The 20187-nt window shown below is 40.1% G+C and overlaps 3 protein-coding genes and 1 pseudogene across 8 annotated transcripts; 1 reads left to right on the top strand and 3 right to left on the bottom strand.

The window, feature by feature from the left end:
- Nucleotides 1-1185: 1185 nt before the first annotated feature.
- Nucleotides 1186-5345, bottom strand: LOC103338169 (P-loop containing nucleoside triphosphate hydrolases superfamily protein). Of its 4 annotated transcripts, none has more exons than XR_016128531.1 (10): nucleotides 5013-5345; nucleotides 4281-4894; nucleotides 3998-4177; nucleotides 3743-3904; nucleotides 3503-3657; nucleotides 3068-3160; nucleotides 2878-2963; nucleotides 1868-2787; nucleotides 1495-1725; nucleotides 1186-1406 (listed from the first exon to the last, which is right to left on the bottom strand). XR_016128531.1 is itself a non-coding variant. In XM_089055795.1 (10 exons), the coding sequence occupies exons 1-10, from the start codon at nucleotides 5066-5068 to the stop codon at nucleotides 1303-1305; spliced, it is 1908 nt and encodes a 635-aa protein (XP_088911921.1). In that variant the 5' UTR covers nucleotides 5069-5344; the 3' UTR covers nucleotides 1186-1302. The 4 variants fall into 4 exon arrangements, 2 of the variants coding, with proteins under 2 accessions (XP_088911921.1, XP_088911922.1); XR_016128530.1 differs by having other exon boundaries at nucleotides 1186-1403; XM_089055795.1 differs by having other exon boundaries at nucleotides 2561-2787; nucleotides 5013-5344.
- Nucleotides 5346-5801: 456 nt separating this feature from the next.
- On the bottom strand, nucleotides 5802-8309 carry LOC103337930 (U-box domain-containing protein 52-like). 2 transcript variants are annotated; one of them, XM_089055797.1, is made up of 5 exons: nucleotides 7682-8309; nucleotides 6967-7061; nucleotides 6711-6829; nucleotides 6330-6504; nucleotides 5802-6206 (listed from the first exon to the last, which is right to left on the bottom strand). In XM_089055797.1, exons 1-5 carry the CDS (start codon nucleotides 8001-8003, stop codon nucleotides 6147-6149), a joined length of 771 nt encoding a protein of 256 aa, XP_088911923.1. In that variant the 5' UTR covers nucleotides 8004-8309; the 3' UTR covers nucleotides 5802-6146. The 2 variants fall into 2 exon arrangements, with proteins under 2 accessions (XP_088911923.1, XP_008239323.2); XM_008241101.2 differs by having other exon boundaries at nucleotides 6943-7061; nucleotides 7682-8305.
- Nucleotides 8310-11428: 3119 nt separating this feature from the next.
- Nucleotides 11429-14639, top strand: LOC103338170 (ferric reduction oxidase 8, mitochondrial). 2 transcript variants are annotated; one of them, XM_089055788.1, is made up of 8 exons: nucleotides 11429-11733; nucleotides 11825-11918; nucleotides 12004-12189; nucleotides 12274-12511; nucleotides 12648-12975; nucleotides 13061-13319; nucleotides 13429-14105; nucleotides 14219-14639. In XM_089055788.1, exons 1-8 carry the CDS (start codon nucleotides 11577-11579, stop codon nucleotides 14383-14385), a joined length of 2106 nt encoding a protein of 701 aa, XP_088911914.1. In that variant the 5' UTR covers nucleotides 11429-11576; the 3' UTR covers nucleotides 14386-14639. The 2 variants fall into 2 exon arrangements, with proteins under 2 accessions (XP_088911914.1, XP_088911913.1); XM_089055787.1 differs by having other exon boundaries at nucleotides 12001-12189.
- Nucleotides 14640-17810: 3171 nt separating this feature from the next.
- On the bottom strand, nucleotides 17811-19965 carry LOC103338172 (L-type lectin-domain containing receptor kinase S.1 pseudogene; annotated as a pseudogene).
- Nucleotides 19966-20187: the final 222 nt, after the last annotated feature.

The following is a 20187-nucleotide window of genomic DNA, read 5'->3' as shown; positions in this document are numbered from 1 at the left end:
AGCAACCCAGCATATGCATATACAAATTAGTTTTCCTCTTTTACTCTAAAAATTAGCCATTAATTCACTCTTATCTTACACAATTTTTCTTTAAATACAAACCCTATATTAAGAAGACTAAATCGCTTAATGTGATATTTGAATCGCGAAGATTATAGCTATAAAGCTACTGTTTGGTACTTTGGCTAGAGAAATGCTTCATTAAATATTTTATGTTAAGGATTGATTACGGACTTCTAATCTCAGTTATTGGATTGCATGTAACATAGTTAATGAATGGTTGAGATTAGAAATCCTTAACCAGTCGTTGACTTCAAATTCTAAATGAAGAAGCTCCCCAATTTATAGGGTATATATGACGTAGTTATAAATTTGAGGTGCAATTTGTGACGAAAACAAAGAATTATTAGATATATTTGGAATACAAACACAAAACCTACCTACCTATCTCTTTCTGAACTCTGAAGGAAGTGGCACCATGTTTGGATGGAGACATATTGGTCCAGCCAGTGCCAGGCTCCAAAGTCCACAGGAGAGTTGGTGTGCCCTTTTATTTTCTGCCACAAAGCTTTAGCCAAAAGGCATTGTTGTCGTTGTCATTGCTTTTTAACCATTTCCAAACGTTGAAAATTCAAATAGACCAGACCCCATCCCACCATCTCCATCTACTATTAGAGGACGATGCACTAGTAAGATCCAATTAAAGTCATTGTTCTCCTTCCAACTTCAATAATTGAACACGAAGCTCCATTCATATTCATTCGACGTCTTCCAATACAAGAACAATGCTACGTCAGCCACTCACCGACGTCCGTGTGATACATGTAAACCCTACAATGCATCAGATTTCACTAACGTTTGGGAATGCATGAACTACTGACGTTAGCAAAATTCTCAAATACAAACCCTAAATGCCTTTTCCAGGCCCGAGTATTGTTCGGGTTTTTGGGGATATCATCAGGGAGCTGAATTGGGCCGGCTGTTATAGTTTAAGGGTTTGCTCATAACAACTGAGACCATAAAAACTAAGAACCTATTTTTTTTGGGCTATGATGGGACAAAAATACAACTTAATTGTGAACTTTAATTCTTTGCTGACGTGATTGAGTTTGCTCCTAACTCGTCTCATGTTGCCTTAGAAGAACTGACAAGAAAACTAACTGGTATAGCGAAACAAATTTCCAATGCATAAAATCAATCATATCATTAGGATAACTCTAAAAATAGCATGTTTCCAATACACTGTCTTTCTTGTTTCAAACCGAAGTAAATACATTAGCCAGCTGAGCTGCGATACAGAGACTACCATGGCCTCTTGTAACCAATAGGAACAGTATTTGAACCCGAAATCCGATTCCCAAATCCTCCTCCTCGCCCTCTATTGCGGAAGTTCCCTCCAGAGCCTGCTTGAAAACAAAAAACAAAAAACCAAATTATTCACCAACCCAACAAATTCACACATATATGCCATCATATCCAGAAGAGTGGAACTACCTCCAAAACTACCACTTGACCGCGACATTGCAGCCAATGCGGGGCTAACCACCTGACCTGCTTCTTGCAGGATCTTGATTAGTTCCCTAGCAAATTTCGCATTCGCGTGTGTGAAAAAGGTTAAAGCAGTTCCTGTTGCCCCTGCACGACCGGTTCGTCCAATTCTGTGGACATAATCCTCTAGGCTTGATGGAAAATCATAATTGATCACACATTTTATGTCCTTCACATCTACAACAAACAAAACAGAAGTTAGGCCAAATGATGTGCAAGGGACAAAACATGGAGAAAACTGCAAACAACCTTATCCCTGCACCCCTGAGATCTGAAGATCAAATTAAAGACAACACATTCATCACGTAAATGTGCCCACCTTAACCTAGCAGGGATAAGGAGCAGCTTCACTACCATCACTTCCCATATCCAATCAAATGAACAAGCATGTGTGAGTCAACCGGGCTGCGAGGATAACCAGCTCCATAACTGTGGATGGGGGCCAATAAACTTCAACCATGTTACTTAGACACTTGAAAGGAGGAGCCAAGCCATTTTAGGAACCTCTAGTGCAAACAATTGACAACTATCCCTGTAGAGATAGCCATACGAATATCAACTGCCCCATGTATACAAAACAATATGCACGACTTTCCGGACCAATAAAAACATAATGGCTTCCGTACAATAATATGGCATACCACCCAAACAATATTAGGAAGTTACCCGAGCCATTCCAGTGAAACCTAGCTCCTGGTGTCCATGTAACATGAGCTTTCAGAATAAGGTAGTATCCAAAGAGTTATCTATCACAGGGGGCATTGTACAAGTAGGAGATACCAATATTGCCCCTCAATCCAACTTCCCTTAGTGAAGCAGAAAGTATGATGCTTAAAGGAGGATAGGAAAAGATAAACAGTCCCAATCATCACATATGATGGCACCTGCCTTCACACCCAAACCACAAATTATATTCTCAGGAACTGGACAGCAGCCGGCCGACTCGCCATCTTTGAAATTCAAGACCTAAATTTATAAGACACCTAAGAATCCTAGTACACAGTTATCCTACCAAGACCCCGCGCAGCCACATCAGTGGCAGTCATTATAGGATTCCTTCCACTTTTAAACTCAGCCAAGACCCAGTCCCTTTCGGCCTGGTTTTTATCACCGTGAATGGATAGAGCTGGCCATCCATCCATCCTCAATTGCTTAGTAACTTGGTCACATCCCTTTTTTGTCTCGACAAATATCAAAATTCGGCTCCCAACAATTGCTTCTTTGAGCAGTTTGATCAGCCTGCCAACAAAACAATTTGAAGCATTTAACCACAAATCAAAAACATCAACCTTTTCCTGTACTCAGAAGTCAAGCTCAAGTGAGACAGACCTATTATATTTCTCCCCATCTGACACAACTTCAACAACTTGTTTTATAGATTGATTTGCTTTAAGACTTGCTGATCCAATGATTACCTAAAAATAAAACAATTCATATCAGATCGTTATGTCTCAATTCACATAGACGTATATCTGCACAAGCAAGCTAAAATATCATATTAATATGGGGTAAAAGAAACCTTATATGGGTTACGTAAAAACTGCCTTGCTAAAGTTTCAACCTCCCTTGGCCATGTGGCACTCCAATACAATGTCTGCCGATCTGGTCGGGTCTGTAAGAAAATTAAACTTGATTAAATGCACTTCCTAAGCTATACTTTAGAACACTAAAATGTGTCAACATTGGCAGCCTAGTTTGTATTTACATCAAAATCTTGTTAGCAGAGAGATACACGTCAAAAGAAGAACAGATCTATAAAGTCTCTCAAGTAACAACAATCACTGGTCAAGCACATCAGGTAAGTCCATCATATAATATTTATAAAATTCCATACAAACCATTCTGAAGCAGTTAACGGTTGTATTTATTATATTGTTAGATCTTTTAAGAAAAAGAAAATATCATTTTTAGCAGTTATCAGCGAAGCAGAATAAATGATGTAAAAGTAACGTACTTGTGATACAATTTTCCTTATCTGAGGCTCAAACCCCATGTCCAACATCCTGTCAGCCTCATCCAAAACTAGGTAGGTCACTCTTCGCAAATTTGTGTGCTGTGCTTCCAACATATCTATCAGTCGGCCAGGTGTAGCTATGACAATCTCAACCCCTGCCACATGGTAGAAGTTAGGCTGTTACCATATGTAGGCTGCCATTTATGAACTGACAAAAGGAACTGAATAATTAACAAGTACCTCTTTTAAGATCCCGTATCTGGGGTCCTTTTGGAGCACCACCATAAATGCAAGTACTCCTAATATTAGAACGTGAGCCAAATTTTGAAGATTCTTCTTGAATTTGAACTGCCAATTCTCGAGTAGGTGCTAATACTAGCACAATAGGACCTTCACCTGGCACTGAATGTTTTTGACAAAAGAATAACCAAACTCAGTGTCGATTGCAGGGAGACAGAGAGTGGGACCTCAACAGAAAGGGTAAGTAATACTGACCTAACCGAGGCTGTGCGCTAATATGCACCAAAGCTGGGAGCAGATAGGACAAAGTCTTACCAGAACCAGTCTCGGCAATTCCAACTAAATCTCTACCCTTTAATGCCATTGGCCATCCTTGAGCCTGAATTGGTGTTGGTTCAACAAAACCCAATTTTGCAATAGCATCAAGGCAGTAATCTAGCACATCAAATTAGACCAAAATTAGCTACTAGCACAAACAAAAAAAAGTCTACATTAGTAATAACAAAATACTCAACAGCATTTATCAGCAAGGCAATACCAGGGAAATTCGCATCCTCAAACATCTGAATCGGCTTTGGGATATCATGCCCTTCGACGGTAATCTCCCGCCTGTTGCGATACACCATAACCTCCTGCTCTGACATTGCCCTCACCGAAGAGCTCTCAACATAGAAATTCTTCTCAAAAGGTACCAAGCTCCTAAAATCTTGCTTGGGAAGCACAATGTTATCCAAGTCTCCTCCTGATGACCCACCATGTCTACCTCCTCCTCTTCCACCAAATCCACGCCCACCGCTTCCACCGCGGCTAAAACCAGAGCTCCTACCGCCACCGCCACGGCCTCCATCAAAATCCCTACCACCACCAAACCTACCACCACCGCCACGGCCCCTCCCACCACCAATATGACCATTGGAGGCTCTGCCACCAAAACTCCCATTACCACCACCTCGCCCAATATTGAACCGACCCGAAGGGGGCTGGAACGGCGGGTACCCATTAAAGTCTCCTGGACCGGTTACCGGTCCAGCTACTCGTCCAGAATACGGGGCGACCGGAGGCGTTGGGCCCGCATACGGGGCTGCCCCACCGCCACGGCCATAGGCGGGGCCCGCTGGCGGAGCCACCGCAGGCGCTGGACCCATTAGGTCACTGCAAAATAGGCAATTACATAATCGAACAGAAATTACGAAAATTCAAAATTCAAAAAGAAAAAGAAACGAACCAAAACAGGGATATGAAAAACAATGGAATTGAGCAGGGGTAGTACCTTCGGCGCTCACGGTAGGAGTTGACGTCGGTGTATCTGTTGTCGTAGGCGTACATCAATGATAGAATTACAATGGTTCTGCTACTGTTCTAGGGTTTGCGATCTGTTAGGGTTTCGAAGAAGAAAAAGAAAACACTAAAAAGGGATCAAATTGGAATTTGATTAGATTTGAGTTTCGGTTTGCGTTTGCTGTGGTGTTTTTGTTTTGTTTTGCCGGAGATCTAGTTTTTGTTCAAGTATGGAAAAAACGCGGTCTGGGACGATGGAAGTATTCTCATCTCATCTATTTATGGGTTGTTGTTTTGACGGAGGGAAATTCTACTTGTGATTGTGAAGATATTTTTTCAAGTGTCGGTCCAAAAAGAAAATTGATACGTAGGTGAATGTCTCAATTTTATTCGAGGACACGTGGCGTTCTGGAAACCGTAGATTTGAGGCGCACATCTCTCAGGATTTCCCGGGTTCACATGCAATTCATATGATTTATTAGCCATTAATATTGGCTATATTCCTCTACTCATTCTGCAATTCCCAGTTGATAAAAGGTATTCAACTATAGTTGATCGTTTCTGAGAATTTCACCCTCCTAGAGAATTCATCCCCTTCAACCTCATTTGTATGTATTTAATTTAATTTCAATTTTAAAAACTATTTACAGAAATACATACAAGTGAGGATGAAGGTGATGAATTTTCTAGAATTGTGAATTTCTTAAAACCGATCGATTATATATATATATATACACTTAGGAGAAGATAGAAATGATTGTCTCATAATAAATATCCAACATGAAAAAAAATATGAACTCATTTCATTCCTACATAATTTCTTTTATGTTTGTTATAGTTAGACCTCTTTGACTCTTTCCCCATAAAAATAGTGTCCTCCACTCCACATTGAGTTGTTGGGACTTGGGATTGTTTCATAAACTTGAAACCTTCCCCTTGTTTTTCCTTCCATCTTTAATCTTCTGCATTATTAACTCTAATTCTTCTTCTAATTAACAACCAAATATGGGTTATAATTATTGTTAGCTAACAGGTCCTGTTCTGCATCTTCAGCTTGTTCATCTCTGTCATAAACTTGAGTCTTTGGCCCTCCCATTTTCCACAGTGCATAGCTGAGTTTGTTTGATTATCTCTGTCGCTGCTTTTGCTGTTGCTGCTGCTTAAGAAATCTTGGTCTTCCAGCGCACTGTCTATCAAAATGTTTCATGAGTAATGTATGTAATCTGTATTTATAAATCCCTTTAAAAGAAAAAAGAACTGCATATAAAAAAAAAAAAAGAGAGTGTTTATGCATCTGAATTGAACTTGCCTGGAAAGCATGCGCAGAAGCTTCTTTCAGGTGGCTAGTATTTGCCGGCATGATCTGGCCATTTACTTGCTGATCGGCCTCCACCTTCTTGCCTTCATGAACAATGCTAACCTCACAAAAGTCCGGCGCATTCTTCCTAACAAACTCTCCTAATGACAATTTTTCCCGCACTCGCCTGAACAACATGAATTTGACCATGTTAGTTAAATGCCAAGTTCACTGCTGTGCATGCAACAGACTTATCGAACACATTGTGAATCGCATCTCTTGTGAAACGTGAGACCTACTTAATCTGATTAACAATGTATGTCGTGTCAGTAAATGTGGCACAAATGGCCAGAATTTCATGTTGGTGGAACAAAAGAAAACAGGCAAACATACCTTGAGTGAGGTGGTCTTTTGGTTCCTATGACAAGGTGGATGATGCTAAGAACAGGAATGAGATCAAGAATTGCTTTTGCTGTGTCCTTGCTATCAAGGAGCATTGTCTCCACTGTTACCTGCAGTCACATGAAAACCACAAGTTTTCATTCATCATCAGACAAATTGAAATTATATATTGGTTTTTGGCAACATATGCTGCGGTGGGTGGGGGGAAGAGTAAAATCCACACCTTAGCATCATTGCACAAGCTCACATATTTCTGCAACAGGTTCCTCCTCTTGTTACTCTCTTCATTAATGTGTAATCTCACTTGATCTTCAGTCAATTGGCTCTTTGCTAATCTTCCAACTACTCAGCATTTCACAAAGAGAAAATAGAAAAGAAAATTGCTTAGGATTTGATACTTCAACATACAAAAGTCGCAAAATATTAAAGTAACCCCCTTTCATAACTTCGTGATACCAATTCAATTCTTATAAGCTTATAACAGAGCACATGTGAAGCAAACACAACCATCCAGTCTGATACAGATTAGACTAGACTGCAGAAACAAGAACTTGGTCAAAAAAACAAGAAAAAAGGGAGTTTCAAAAACACCCAAAATGGGGGTTGAAATTATAAAAAAACCCAAGCACTATTTAAACATATAAACACACCCAAAATCCATTATTACACACACTCAAAACCCATTTATAAACACACCCAAAAAGTTGACTTTGGAGTTGATTTTGGGTGTGTTTCTATGTTTAAATAGTGCTTAGGTTTTTTTATAAATACATGTCTAGAATTGGGTTTATTTATAAATTTGTAACTTCTTTTTTTACAAAAAAAAAGAATTTGTAAGCATGATGTGTTGTTTGATCACTGATCAGAACCCTCAAAATCAATTTGTTGTGTCTGACTCTGATCTGATCAGAATCCCGTATATATAACACACAAAGAAACATGAACAAGTACATTGGCGTTACCTGGTGTAGGGATGTAGGTGATTGGAGCGAAGACATGGACTAGAAAAACCCGAGTGCCAGGGGAAACAGCATTATCAAGCGTCCATTTCAGAACATCTGAGTCATCTTTACCAACAGCAACATATACATCCTTGAGAACTCTATCTACCTTCACATTCTCACAGCTAGTGCCGCCCGCAGCGGTACTACAACTCCTGCTCTCCTCTTCTATCTCCTCTTCTATCTCCTCTTTTACCTCCACAATCTCTGGTGACAACGCTCGTGCACTATATCTCTTATAAAAATCCTTGGCTTCCACCAGAACATACTCTTTTTCTTCCATAGAGGCGTAACGAATCAGAAGTAGGGTGACAAAAAGAAAATTGACAGAAAGAGATGACAGGAAGCGAAGGTAACAAGACTGGATGCTAGTAACTTGGCAGTTTTATAGTGAAAGAGTCGTTGCTCTCAAAGCCACCAAGAGAAAAGAGGAGAGAAAAAAAAGGGAGAGATTCTCTTTTGTCAATGCTTAGGCTCTTTCATATGTCATGTAGCCCCATCTCTTCTGCATAGGTGCCTTTTGGTCTAAAAGAAATTCAACTTTCATGGTTTTTTTTTTCTCCTCCATAGATTCTAGTTTTGCTAGGCCTTAGGAATTGACCTTGCATTTTGGGAATAGCTGTATGGATGGTGTTTAAAAACAAGATGGGTTGAATTTGATGACCCTACAAAGTTAGGCAAAAACATGAGCTCGTGTAGAATGTGGTCTTTATTACTAGAACAACACAAAGAAAAGCAGGCCATGTATTCCGTTCCATGCATAGTGCCAAAGTGGTAGGAATTTCTTGCAGAGAACTCAAAGCCTATGTTTTACCGACGCCTTGTCGTGTCACAAGACTTCTCACATATATTTGGCATGCATACAAACAGGTTTCCAAATTACATGTGATACATATATTGTCCCCACACACACACACACCAAAAAAAAACAAAGAAGCCAAAGTGTGCGCCTGTCAAACAATATATACTTTTTTCTCACCCTCAACTGTCCCACGTTATTGACATTGTGGTGCCATCTTAAATCATAGATTGATCCACAAGCAATCAAATTTACGCTCTTGCTTTTTCTTTGGGCTTGATCCCCTTGTTTATTCGGGCTTGGGCACCCGTTTCGGGCTTCACTTTAACACCGTGCTCACCCTTTTAAAGAAAGAAAAAAAATATAAATGTGATCAATATAACATTACTTTCTTAAGTTCAAAAGTTTTTACTCAATTAAAAGCTAACTATTCATCCATTTGAACTCGGTATTTCTAATCATGGCGTCAAAACAGGCTAGCTTAAAGCAAAGAAAATGAATTACACCTTTCCTAGTCATAGGATGCCACCAAGGAGTTTAGATACGGACCAGACAAGAAACAGCGGCAGCAACAAATGGATTTTGTTCTTATGCTGCTCTGCTATGAAGGATTTAAATAAAGTTTACATTGGGATTTCCTAAGTACACAAATCTTTTATTCAAGAAGAAAGTTCAAAAACATGGGCTCTAGATGAAGGTAATTTGTGGCTCTTCTAAAATAAATAGAATGAGTAAATAAAAATATTATTTACTTTTTCTTGGGCCCAGATTGGGCATCTTCTTACTTGAGCCTAGAGCCCATAAATGGTTTCATCTGCCATAAAAAAGTTTCATCCTTTAGACATACCCTTAAATTAAGGTTACTTTTTAATTGCTAACGAGGTCTACTTTAATAGAAAAGGGTTGTGACTTGCAAACTAATAGTTTTAGGTTTGAACTCTCACGTTACCACGATAGTGTGTGTGTGTGTGAGTGAGAAACCCCCCTTGTCATAAAGTTCGCATTTACTAATCATACATGAAGAGTCTTAACCCTGTTAAATTGTAATGGTTCATATTTATTATTAGAATTCTCATTGACATGCATTAACGTCCACTTTGTTATATTTTAAAGTATACTTTGATCAAGAGATTTGTAATTCAAGTAGTTAAAAGTATTTACCCTACCACTTGAGGTCATAAGTTCAATCCCTTCTCCCCCAATATACCTCGTATCAAAAAAGTCTACTTTGATATGCCATAAAGTTCGATCTCTAAAACTTTCTAATAAAATTGTTGCTAATGATGAAGGTATACAAGTAGAATGGAACAGATAGGAAAACAGTTCCAAACTCTTAGACATGGGTTAATTAAAGTTCATCTTAGAATTCTCGTTGACATGTCTTAAGCTCTGCTACTTTTTATGAACTGATCATTACATTAATTTAGTTGATATAACTCTTACGGCCAAACCATCCTCCACATGTCAAATTGATACGAACATATGGTGCATGCTGTGCTCTGTCATGATTTCATTTTGTGCAGTGTTTGGTAAGCCTGCACTGATCATGGCCATACGTATCTACTGGATGATTTGCTATGTATATCATATAAAGTTTGAATAAGAGCAGTTCCATCGGGAGGCATTAGTCTGGTTTCCTATTTATATGAATAGTGTCCGTCCTAGTAAATTTTTTGGTGGTTTTTCACCTGTTGTCATGGCAACTCAAGAGCAATATTATTCACATGAGATATGATGATAGGAATTTGTATAGAATTTTGGTGTGGGAAGTAAAGAATATGGCTAGGTATTTATTTTTAAAAAAAAATTCTGAAAATTTTGGTTTTTTTTTTCTTCAATTTTTTTGTTATTTAAATTAGCTGATGTCAGTATTAGGCTAGCTTGCCTCAGGCAAGTATTGCTTTTGGGCTTGCCTAAGTTAGTGGAGCCCATCTCTTACCCTAGCAAGAATGAGGCACTGGAAACACAAATGGGGGCCTCTTGTCCGGGCTGGAACCTCCCGTTGGAAGTGCTCTTATATACTATATTATGTGGTGGGAGAATTAGATAATGGTCACAAACAATGATGCTAGATGGAAATTGTGTTTGTGTCAAACAAATCAAAGTGGCCACAGTGAGAGCTTGTGTATAATATATATATATATATATATATATATATGAAGAAATAATTATGTGCCAAATCAGTTAGAAATTATGCAGAATAAGAAGCTAAACTGCATAATGCAAAATCATCCTATTTTAGCCTTTGGGAGATTTGGAACTCTGTGACTTCTCACACTACTAGTTGGCTAGTTGGCATGTTTTTCACTCAATGCAGAAACTTTCACCTCACGAGTTACTTTCATCAAGTTTGGCAAGGCCTCAGCAAAATGAACCGAATCTTATCAACCAAGAGTAATACGACAAAGAGAACTGGGTGGATCAAAATTCCAATACATAATAAAGGGGACCATTTTCGTAAAACCAGTCCAATGAAAAAGGGTCTCAACTTGAGAACTAGTGATCTCATGTTTGAATTCTCATAGACCGTGCAGTAGTGTGTATGTGAGAAAACCCCTTCTGATGTAGTTTAGACTGTCACTTACTAAAAAAAAGATCATTTTCAGAGAAAAGATGATCGCAACAGAAAACCAAAAGCTCCAATTAATTTTTAAAAAAACAGATTGTGACCTTAATGTCATATGCATGACATATAAGATGTCTCATTTTCAATTCACAAAAGCCATTGTGTCACACCTTCTTATTGTGATCAAAGGAGAAAAAATACCAAAAAATTTGTTATAATTAATCGGAAAATTTATTAATTATAATGCATGTCTTATTCATATCTTGCAGCTCATATTGCAGACAGGTCATATATTCTTTGGGATTTCCAACTATAAGTACCTCTATTGGGATTTGTCAGTGACAGGCACTCCGGGGGGAGGTGGTGGGCTACTTTTGAAGCTCCTTTTGGCCAGTGGAGACAAGCTTTTCCCGAGCCCTTTTTATAGAAGTCCCTTTAGTACTTGGTGTGGTGAATTCAAAAACTAGTTCTGCCTCTGGAAAGAAACTGACATGGCAAATTCTACTCTTCTGGTTGCTCTTAAGATCCTTTCGATTTTAATATTTGCTGCTTGGGTTTCTCTTTGGCTTCTGAAGCCAACACAGCTATGGACAAGAAAATGGAAGGCGGCTGAAGATAAAGCAAGGGCTACAGTGTTTGGATATTATGGTACATAATTCAAATTTCATTTGGAATTATAGGTTTTGCTTTCTGCTATCCAATGGGGGGAAAGACAAACACTATACTGAATATTTTGCAGGTCTTAATTTTGCTGTGTATACATTTCCTCCTATTGCTTTGGCTATTATTGGATCATTCTACTTGAATTTGAAGCCAAGGGAGTCAATAAGAAGGTAGTGCATGTTATTATGTCATTGGGTTATGATCACTCAAGATGCCAATTTAACTTCTACTTGTGTGCTTTAATTTTGATAGCAGAAAAGGGAGGAAATTGACTGCTGGCTTCTCAAATCCATTGCTAGTGAACACCCTTGTGGGTGTTTTGTCCACTCTAGAAATACTAGCAGTCTTCCTCTTTATCCTCTTCTTAGCTTGGAATTTTTATGCACGCATCTCAAATGATTTCAAGAACTTGAAGCCTGCTAAATCACTAATGCTGAATTCGTGAGTTCTAAATCCGAAAATTTTCTATTTCGAACACTTAGAAACAAGAACTTCATTATGATTGATGCTTAAACTGTATCTCAGATGGCAACTCAAGTACCTAAAGGTGGCAACTCGGTTTGGTTTGTTAGCAGAAGTCTGCCTGGCTTTTCTTCTTTTCCCTATATTAAGAGGACTTGCCTTATTTCGGTTGCTTGGCATCCAGTTTGAAGCTTCTGTAAGATACCATATATGGCTTGGGACTGCATTGATATTTTTTGCCACTTTCCATGGTGCAAGCACTTTGTTCGTTTGGGGGGTCAGCCACTATATCCAGGAGGAGGTAAATCCTAGTCCTTTTTTCATTTGGAACATTTCAATCATTTGGTTTTCTGTTCAGTGTAAACTCTGCTGTATTATTTTGGTTTTGGCATTATTTAGTTTTGCTGATCTTTTTGGTGCAATTCATTCAATCACAGATATGGGAATGGCAGAAAACCGGGCGGATATACCTTGCTGGGGAGATCTGTCTGGTCACAGGGTTAGTGATTTGGATCACATCGCTTCCTCAAATAAGGAGAAAACAGTTTGAAATATTTTACTACACACACCATCTCTACATGGTTTTTCTGGTATTCTTCTTGTTTCATGCTGGAGACCGTCACTTCTACATGGTTTTCCCTGGAATTTTTCTGTTTGGCCTTGACAAGCTCCTTCGGATCATACAATCTAGACCCGAAACATGCATTCTTTCGGCACGAATCTTCCCCTCCAAAGCTATAGAGCTTATTCTACCAAAAGATCCAGGTAATTTTTCTAGACCTTGTTTACTAACCAGAAGTTTTCTAAAATTGGAGAAATCATATGAAACATCACATTCCACTAATTGCAGGGCTCAAGTATACACCAACAAGCATTATATTTGTGAAGGTACCAAGTATATCCAAATATGAGTGGCACTCATTTAGCATTACTTCCTGCTCTAGGGTTGATGAGAACACAATGTCTATAATGATCAAATCCGAAGGATCGTGGACAAGTTCTCTCTCCCATATGATCCAAACTAGGCAAGAGACGGATGGCGATCAGACGAAGTACATACCTATTGCAGTAGAAGGCCCTTATGGACCTGTCTCTATGGACTTCCTAAGGTGCATAAAAAATTAACTTTTCAGTATAGAATATATATTGTTAAACTGCTCAGTGATCATCATTTAGCATATCAAAATCTGGTGAAAATGAATTTGAAATCTTGTGCAGATATGACAGTCTACTTCTTGTTTCTGGAGGAATTGGAATAACCCCATTTCTGAGCATCATACTGGAACTTGCTTCGTCCCAAAACAGCGGCATAAACAAATTCCTACCAAGAATGCAGCTTATATATGTTGTGAAGAAGTCCCAAGACATTTGTCTGTTGAACTCAATCTCACCTCTAATATTTGGCCAGCCAGCAGAAAAATGCCTCCTGAAAGTTAAAGTCTTTGTGACCCAAGAAGAGCAGTCTGATGCAACAGTAAGAGAATTACTAAACGAGTTTTCTGAAGTGCAAACAGTGAACTTTGGTACAAAGTTCTTGAATTTTTCAATCAGTGGACTTGAAAACTCACTTTGGATGGCTGCCATAGCAGGAATTTCCTCTATCCTGTTTCTCATCTTTCTCATTATGTTCAACCACATTTTTGTTCCCTCCCAGAAAAATCCCACCAAAGAGAAGACTCCATCTTGGGTTGTAGATCTGCTTATCATATCTTCCTTCATTCTGGCATTAATATGCAGCATCTTTGTAGCCCTTGTTATAAGATGGAGAAGGCTAAAGAAACAGATTCTTCCTACCCTCCAAAAACAAAGCAAAGCTTTAGAAAAAGGGTCAACACAAGCAAGTGATGCTCTTGAGGAACATGAAATCCATTTTGGAGGCAGGCCTAACTTTGAAGGTACTTAGATTCAATTTATCCATGCAATCTTTTCCAAGTTCCAAACTTTTTAAAATTCCTTGTTCTGGCATGCAATACTAGGATATGTTTCTAACTTTTGTTGAATTGAGCAGATATCTTTGCAAAGTTTCCAGATGAGAAAGGTGGATCTGATATTGGAGTGTTGGTCTGTGGACCTGAGACTATGAAAGAATCAGTGGCATCAATTTGCCAGAAAAAATGTGGAGCTAAGAAGCAGAAACCGAATTTCAGCTTCCACTCCCTCAATTTCACACTCTAGTCTCACACCAGAAACCATAAAAAAAAGTGAAGATAATAACAGTTAGATTTCCATCCAAAATAGTATACAGATCAATCAACTCTAGATATTTGGTATTTTAATCAACAGGTTTGTGTCTATCTAGATTGATCAGTTGTTGTAATTGCTTCTTAGGCTTCGAAGATAATGAATTTGAGCAATGTACATATATATAAATGTCTCTTTGTTTGTGGTATAAATATGAACTTTAATGATTGGAACTTTGTTTTTTCTCAGTTGCTCTTCCACTGCAGATAGTTTACTTTTTTTAATGTGGAATAATGGGGAGCACTCACCCAAATTGGGAAAATCTGGAATAATGTCTATTATTATATCATAATCATGTTGGTTAATGGTTACAGGAAGATCCATGAGGAGCCAAATCTTTCATTTTAATTTTTTTTTTTATTAAAAAGATAAGATAAAGGAGGAGCCAAGTCTAATTCAATTTATTTTACTTTTTTTTTTCTCTAAAAAGAGGATAATTCATTCATACCCAGAACAGTTTACAGAGAACTAAAGAACAATACAGCCCCAAATTCATGAGGGTCCTAGCCTAACTAAAGATTACATTGCAAGTTAGTGAACGAAAAAAAACACAAACATTTTACAAACATTTTGAATGGTTGGACCATGAATATCTTTTTTTTAGGATTTTTTCTATTGAGAGAAGTGATATCATACTAAACTCATACACACTATACGAATACTAGAACTTGAACCCCTAATATTTCCTCGATATTAAGAGCAACTCCACCCATTTGCCCTTAGCCATGGCAATGGGGGAGCTAGGGCAGGCACTATTCACGTGAATAGTGGTTGCCATTGCAAATAGTATTTTATGTTTCACCCGTTGTCATGGCTAAGGGCAGTTACTATTTATTTTTTTGTTTTATTCACAAATTTTTTTACCTCAATAATTAATTTGGATAATATTTTCGGATAAGATTTCCAGGTTCCTACGTGTCAAGACTATTCATAATCGGATAAAATTTCTAGATAAGATTTTTGGGTTCAAATTTCGGATGAATTTCAAAATTCAAATTTCAGATAAATTTTTGGGTTCAAATTTCGGATGAATTTCAAAATTCAAAATTCATATAAATTTGGGTTCAAATTTCGGATGAATTTCAAATTTCAGATAAGATTTTCATCCAATCAAATCAAGCCACGTGGCATCTCTATCTTGCCAAATTTTTCTATAAAATCATAGGCTCAGCTCATACCTCTCACACCACATCTTTCTATATTTTCATTTATTAGAGTTTATAATTCATACTCCATTCATTTTCAATGGAAGAATATAGGAGATGCTTGGAGAGGCAAGAGCGAGAAAGAAAGGAGAGAAACTGTAGAGCCGATGAAATCAATGAGTTGCAGAGACAAGTCGATGAACAAGTTCTCATAGCAGTGGCAATGGAAGAGGAAGAGAACCAAGGTCGTCGCCGTGGTTCACAAGTCGGTCATCGCCGGAATGTGGACAGATATAGGCGTTCTCGGGGTAAGAATCTTTTGGAAGATTATTTTATCCCAACTGCTTTGTACTTCTGATGTTGATTTTCAAAGGCGATTTAGAATGCAACCTCATTTGTTCAATAAAGTCATGCATGATATTTGCAATTATGATGCATATTTTGTTCAAAAGTGTGATGCTACTGGGGTTTTGGGGCTTCTTCCAGAGCAAAAACTTACCGCTGTTATACGAATGTTGGTGTATGGAGCATCTGCTGATCAGGTGGATGAGGTTGCCCGAATGGGGAAGTCCACTACGTTGGAGGCTTTGGTAAGATTTTGTGATGCAGTTGAAAATCTGTACACTAGGGACTACCTGCGTAGACCTACTCCTAGGGATCTCCAACGGCTTCTACAAAAAGCCGAAGCTCGAGGATTTCCAGGAATGATTGGTAGTATTGACTGCATGCATTGGCAATGGAAGAATTGCCCAATTGCCTTGCAAGGTGATTACGGAAATAGAAAATGCCAAAAAGTATCATCCTGGAAGCCGTTGTTGGCTTCGACACATGGGTTTGGCATGCCTTCTTCAGAGTTGCCGGAGCCCAAAATGACCTCAACGTCCTGCGTCAATCTCCGGTCTTCAACGATGTTCTAAGAGGCCAAGACCTCAATATTACCTATCAAGTCAACAATACAGTTTACCAGACGGGGTATTATCTAGCTGACGGTATCTACCCAAGGTGGAGCACATTTGTCAAATCCATTTCGAATCCCCGATCCCAGAAGTAAAAATTATTTGCTACCTATCAAGAGGGATACATGAAAGATGTCGAAAGGTGTTTTGGCATCCTTCAAGCTCGGTGGTTGATTGTTCGAGGTGCGGCCCGTATGTTTGATGAGGAGATCTTCCGAAGCATTATGATGACTTGCATCATCATCCATAATATAATTGTGGAGGATGAGTACAATTATGATGCTGGAGAGGTCTACGAACCGGATCCAATGAACACGGCCTTGACCCGGATTTATGAAAGGCCCATGGGGCCAAGTGGAGAACCGTTTGAGTTGGAACCGTTGGTGAGGGACGATCGTTTCATGACCCGGATAATAGATCGATATACAGAGATGCAATCTTCGTATATTCATGAAAGGCGTCAACTTAACTTGATAGAGCATCTATGGGCGGTGAGAGGGAATGAAGATGAATGATGGAGTATAGATGTTTTGGTTATGTTTTATTTACTTATGGTTTGGTTGTGTTGTTTTTTATTGCTTATGGTTTGGTGTTGAAAGTGAAGGGTATTGATAGGAAGAAAAAAAAAAATCAGATTTTTAAAGTATTTTTTAGTATTTAAAAAAAAATTTAATTTTTTTTCATAATTTTATTGCTGGAAAACGACGATCGTTGGATGAAGGTCGAGAATCAAATCGAGCACTAGGGCGTGCCACGTGGCTTCTAGATGTTGGAGCTGCGTCGCTAACGTCAACAAGACGCTAGTTCAAATTTTTTACCTTTGGCACGCGCCAACGGTAAAAAATTGATTACCGCGTGCTCGACGCGTCGAGCGACGTCACCCCGCGTTTTGGACCTCAGGCGGAAACAGCCTTCGAGGCCAGCCCAGTTGGTGGATCCTACACCCCTCGAGCCTGGACTATCCGCTGAAAAAGCAATTTTTTTTTTTCCCCAGCCTCGGGCTGGGCTTCACCGCTGGAGTAGCTCTAAATGTGGCAAGAAAAATACATAAATATTGCTCACTCTGACCCTTTGGATATAGCTTCTATCCAGTCCAAATCAGAAATAGTTTCTTTTATTGTTTATTATTTTTTCTTGTTTATTTATTTGCTAAGATCAAATAAAAGTAGTTGACATAAAAGAAAAAGAACATCAGAAAAGACGAACCATTTTTCACCAGCCATAGCCAGCTTTTTGTCACCTTGAAAATCTTGTGAGCTTTTTATCATCACTATCAAAATTTAATACATTTGAAAAATCAAATGTCAATTACTAACACTGTATAATTCACAAATTTTTTATTTTACAGAAAAAAAAAATTAAAAACAAAAACAACCCTATTCACACTGAAGGCGGCTGGGGTTGGAGCGGCGCCACGCCTCAGACTCTTCCTCGCTACCGCCGCCTCCGCCGCTAAAAACATTACTATCACCCCTTGCCAATTCAGACAACAATGCGGCGGGGGCGGCGGCAGCTGCTGACTCGCCAACCAAAACCGCCACAATTTCCTTCATGCTAGGCCTTCTCTGGGGATCAGGATGGCAACAAGCCAATCCAAGCTTCAAAGCAACCTCCATCTGCTCCTCCTCATACTGTCCTTCTAATCTACGGTCCGCAGCCTCCCCCACCCTCCCTCTTGCATACAATTCTCTCACCCAATCAATCAGCACCACCTCATCCTCCGCAGCCTCCATCTCAATAGGCTTCCTTCCGCAAGCCACCTCCAACAGCACCACACCAAAACTGTACACATCGCTCGCCGCCGTCGGCGACGCCAGATTGCCAGCTCCGGCGCCAAGTAACCCAACGTACCGACCACACGTGTCGTGTTGGGCACTTCTCCGTGCTGGTACAGCTTGGCCAGCCCGAAATCGCCGAGCCTCCCTCTCATCTCCGCGTCCAGCAAAATATTGCTCGACTTGATGTCTCTGTGAACCACCATCTGGTCCCAGCCATGGTGGAGATAGGTCAGGCCTTCCGCCACGTCGGCCAGAACACGACGTCGTTGCTCCCACCCCAGAACCGTCTTGGGCTTGTCGAAGATCCACCTGTTGAGGCTTCCGTTGGGCATGTAATCGTACACGAGCATGAGCTCGTTCCTCTTTCTGCACCATCCTCGCATTTGGACCAAGTTCTTGTGCTGCAGCCTGCCCATGCTGGCGATCTCCGCCATGAACTCTCTCAGTCCTTGCTTCGAATCGTGGTTGACGCATTTGACTGCGATTTCTGTGGCGTTTGATAAAGTCCCTTTGTAAACTTTTCCGAACCCACCAAAACCCAGAAGCTGATCTTTTGAAAAACCATCGGTGGCCTCGCTGAGCTCTTCGTTTGAAAATCTGTGCGGCCAATACTCGAGCTCCCAATCTTCAATTTCATCCTTCTCTTCACGTTCCAGCTTGTTCTTTCGCCAATACAAGTAAAACCCATATGCTAAAACCAACACCACAACCACACAACCGATTGCGATCCCTGCAATTGCCCCATTAGACAACGAAGACGAAGAAGAAGAACTCAGCTGAAACACAGGCAAATTGGTGGTGTTAATCTCTCTAGCAACCCCGGTGTCGCTAAAACTCCAAGCTAAAACTCTCTGCGCCTCAATCAACTGCCGCGTTTTGGAAGCCGAAAACCCAACAAACATCTCGGCCGAAACGTAATTCGCTATCTTGGGGTGTCTGTAAGTAAGCGTGGGCAGAGAAGGACGTGAAACATTAGCAGGAGCAACAGTGACATTGAATTCAAAATTAGTCCCGTCGAATTCAATCCAAGCCCGAACGTTCTGGCCGGTACGCATCTGAATCGGGACGAGGCCTCCACTTGAATCGTAGTATCCGGCCGGCTTTGTGATAGCAGATTCAACGTTGTTGAGGTCGATGCCGATGTGGTTTCCATCTGGGTCGTTGAACTCTTGATTTTGCCCGGTATCGAACTCGACGGCGAGCAGCGGAGCGACGAAGGGGACAGTGGCGTCAGTGAAGAGGCCGAAGTATTGGCTGGCGATGGCGTTGGGGGGTGAGGTGGAGTTGGAGAGGACGAAGCAGAGGCCGAAGCCTGGGCTGGAAGCGATGTCGGGGAGGACAGAGAAGACGAAGGAGGTGGAGAAGGAGGTGAGGGAGGAGGAATTGGAAGTAGGTCTCATGGCGAGCTTTGTTGGGTAGAAGACGCGGCCCAAGGATAACTGAACGGTGTCGTTTGTGAGGCGGATGGCGGTGGCGTCGAGCAGAGCGTCGTCGATGAGAGTGAGGTCGGTGGCATTGGTGATGTTGGAGAAGGAGTTGAAGAGAAAGTCGAGAGCCGAAGTGGGAGAGAAGAAGATGGGGTGGAGAAGGAGGAGGAGGGGGAGGAGAAGTGAGAAGGGTCTCATTCCGTACAGATTCCGGTGACCGCCAGCGATACTGAAATTGGTTGAAAAAAATTTGAAGGTTGGTGGGATTAAAATAGGTGGTTATGTTACTTTCTTCAGTGAAGATTACTCAGTATTGTCCGAGTGGACAGCTCCGTCAGTCCTAAACCCTAGTAATTCATTATTTCATATTGAAGAAGGACCTCATGCAAGAAATGAATATTATTATTACAAATATAGTTGTTGCTTTTAT

This window comes from Prunus mume, linkage group LG7 (assembly GCF_029339155.1).
Source record: "Prunus mume cultivar Tortuosa linkage group LG7, ASM2933915v1, whole genome shotgun sequence".
Taxonomy (NCBI): Eukaryota; Viridiplantae; Streptophyta; class Magnoliopsida; order Rosales; family Rosaceae; genus Prunus; species Prunus mume.
This window is presented reverse-complemented; position numbering and strand designations above follow the sequence as displayed.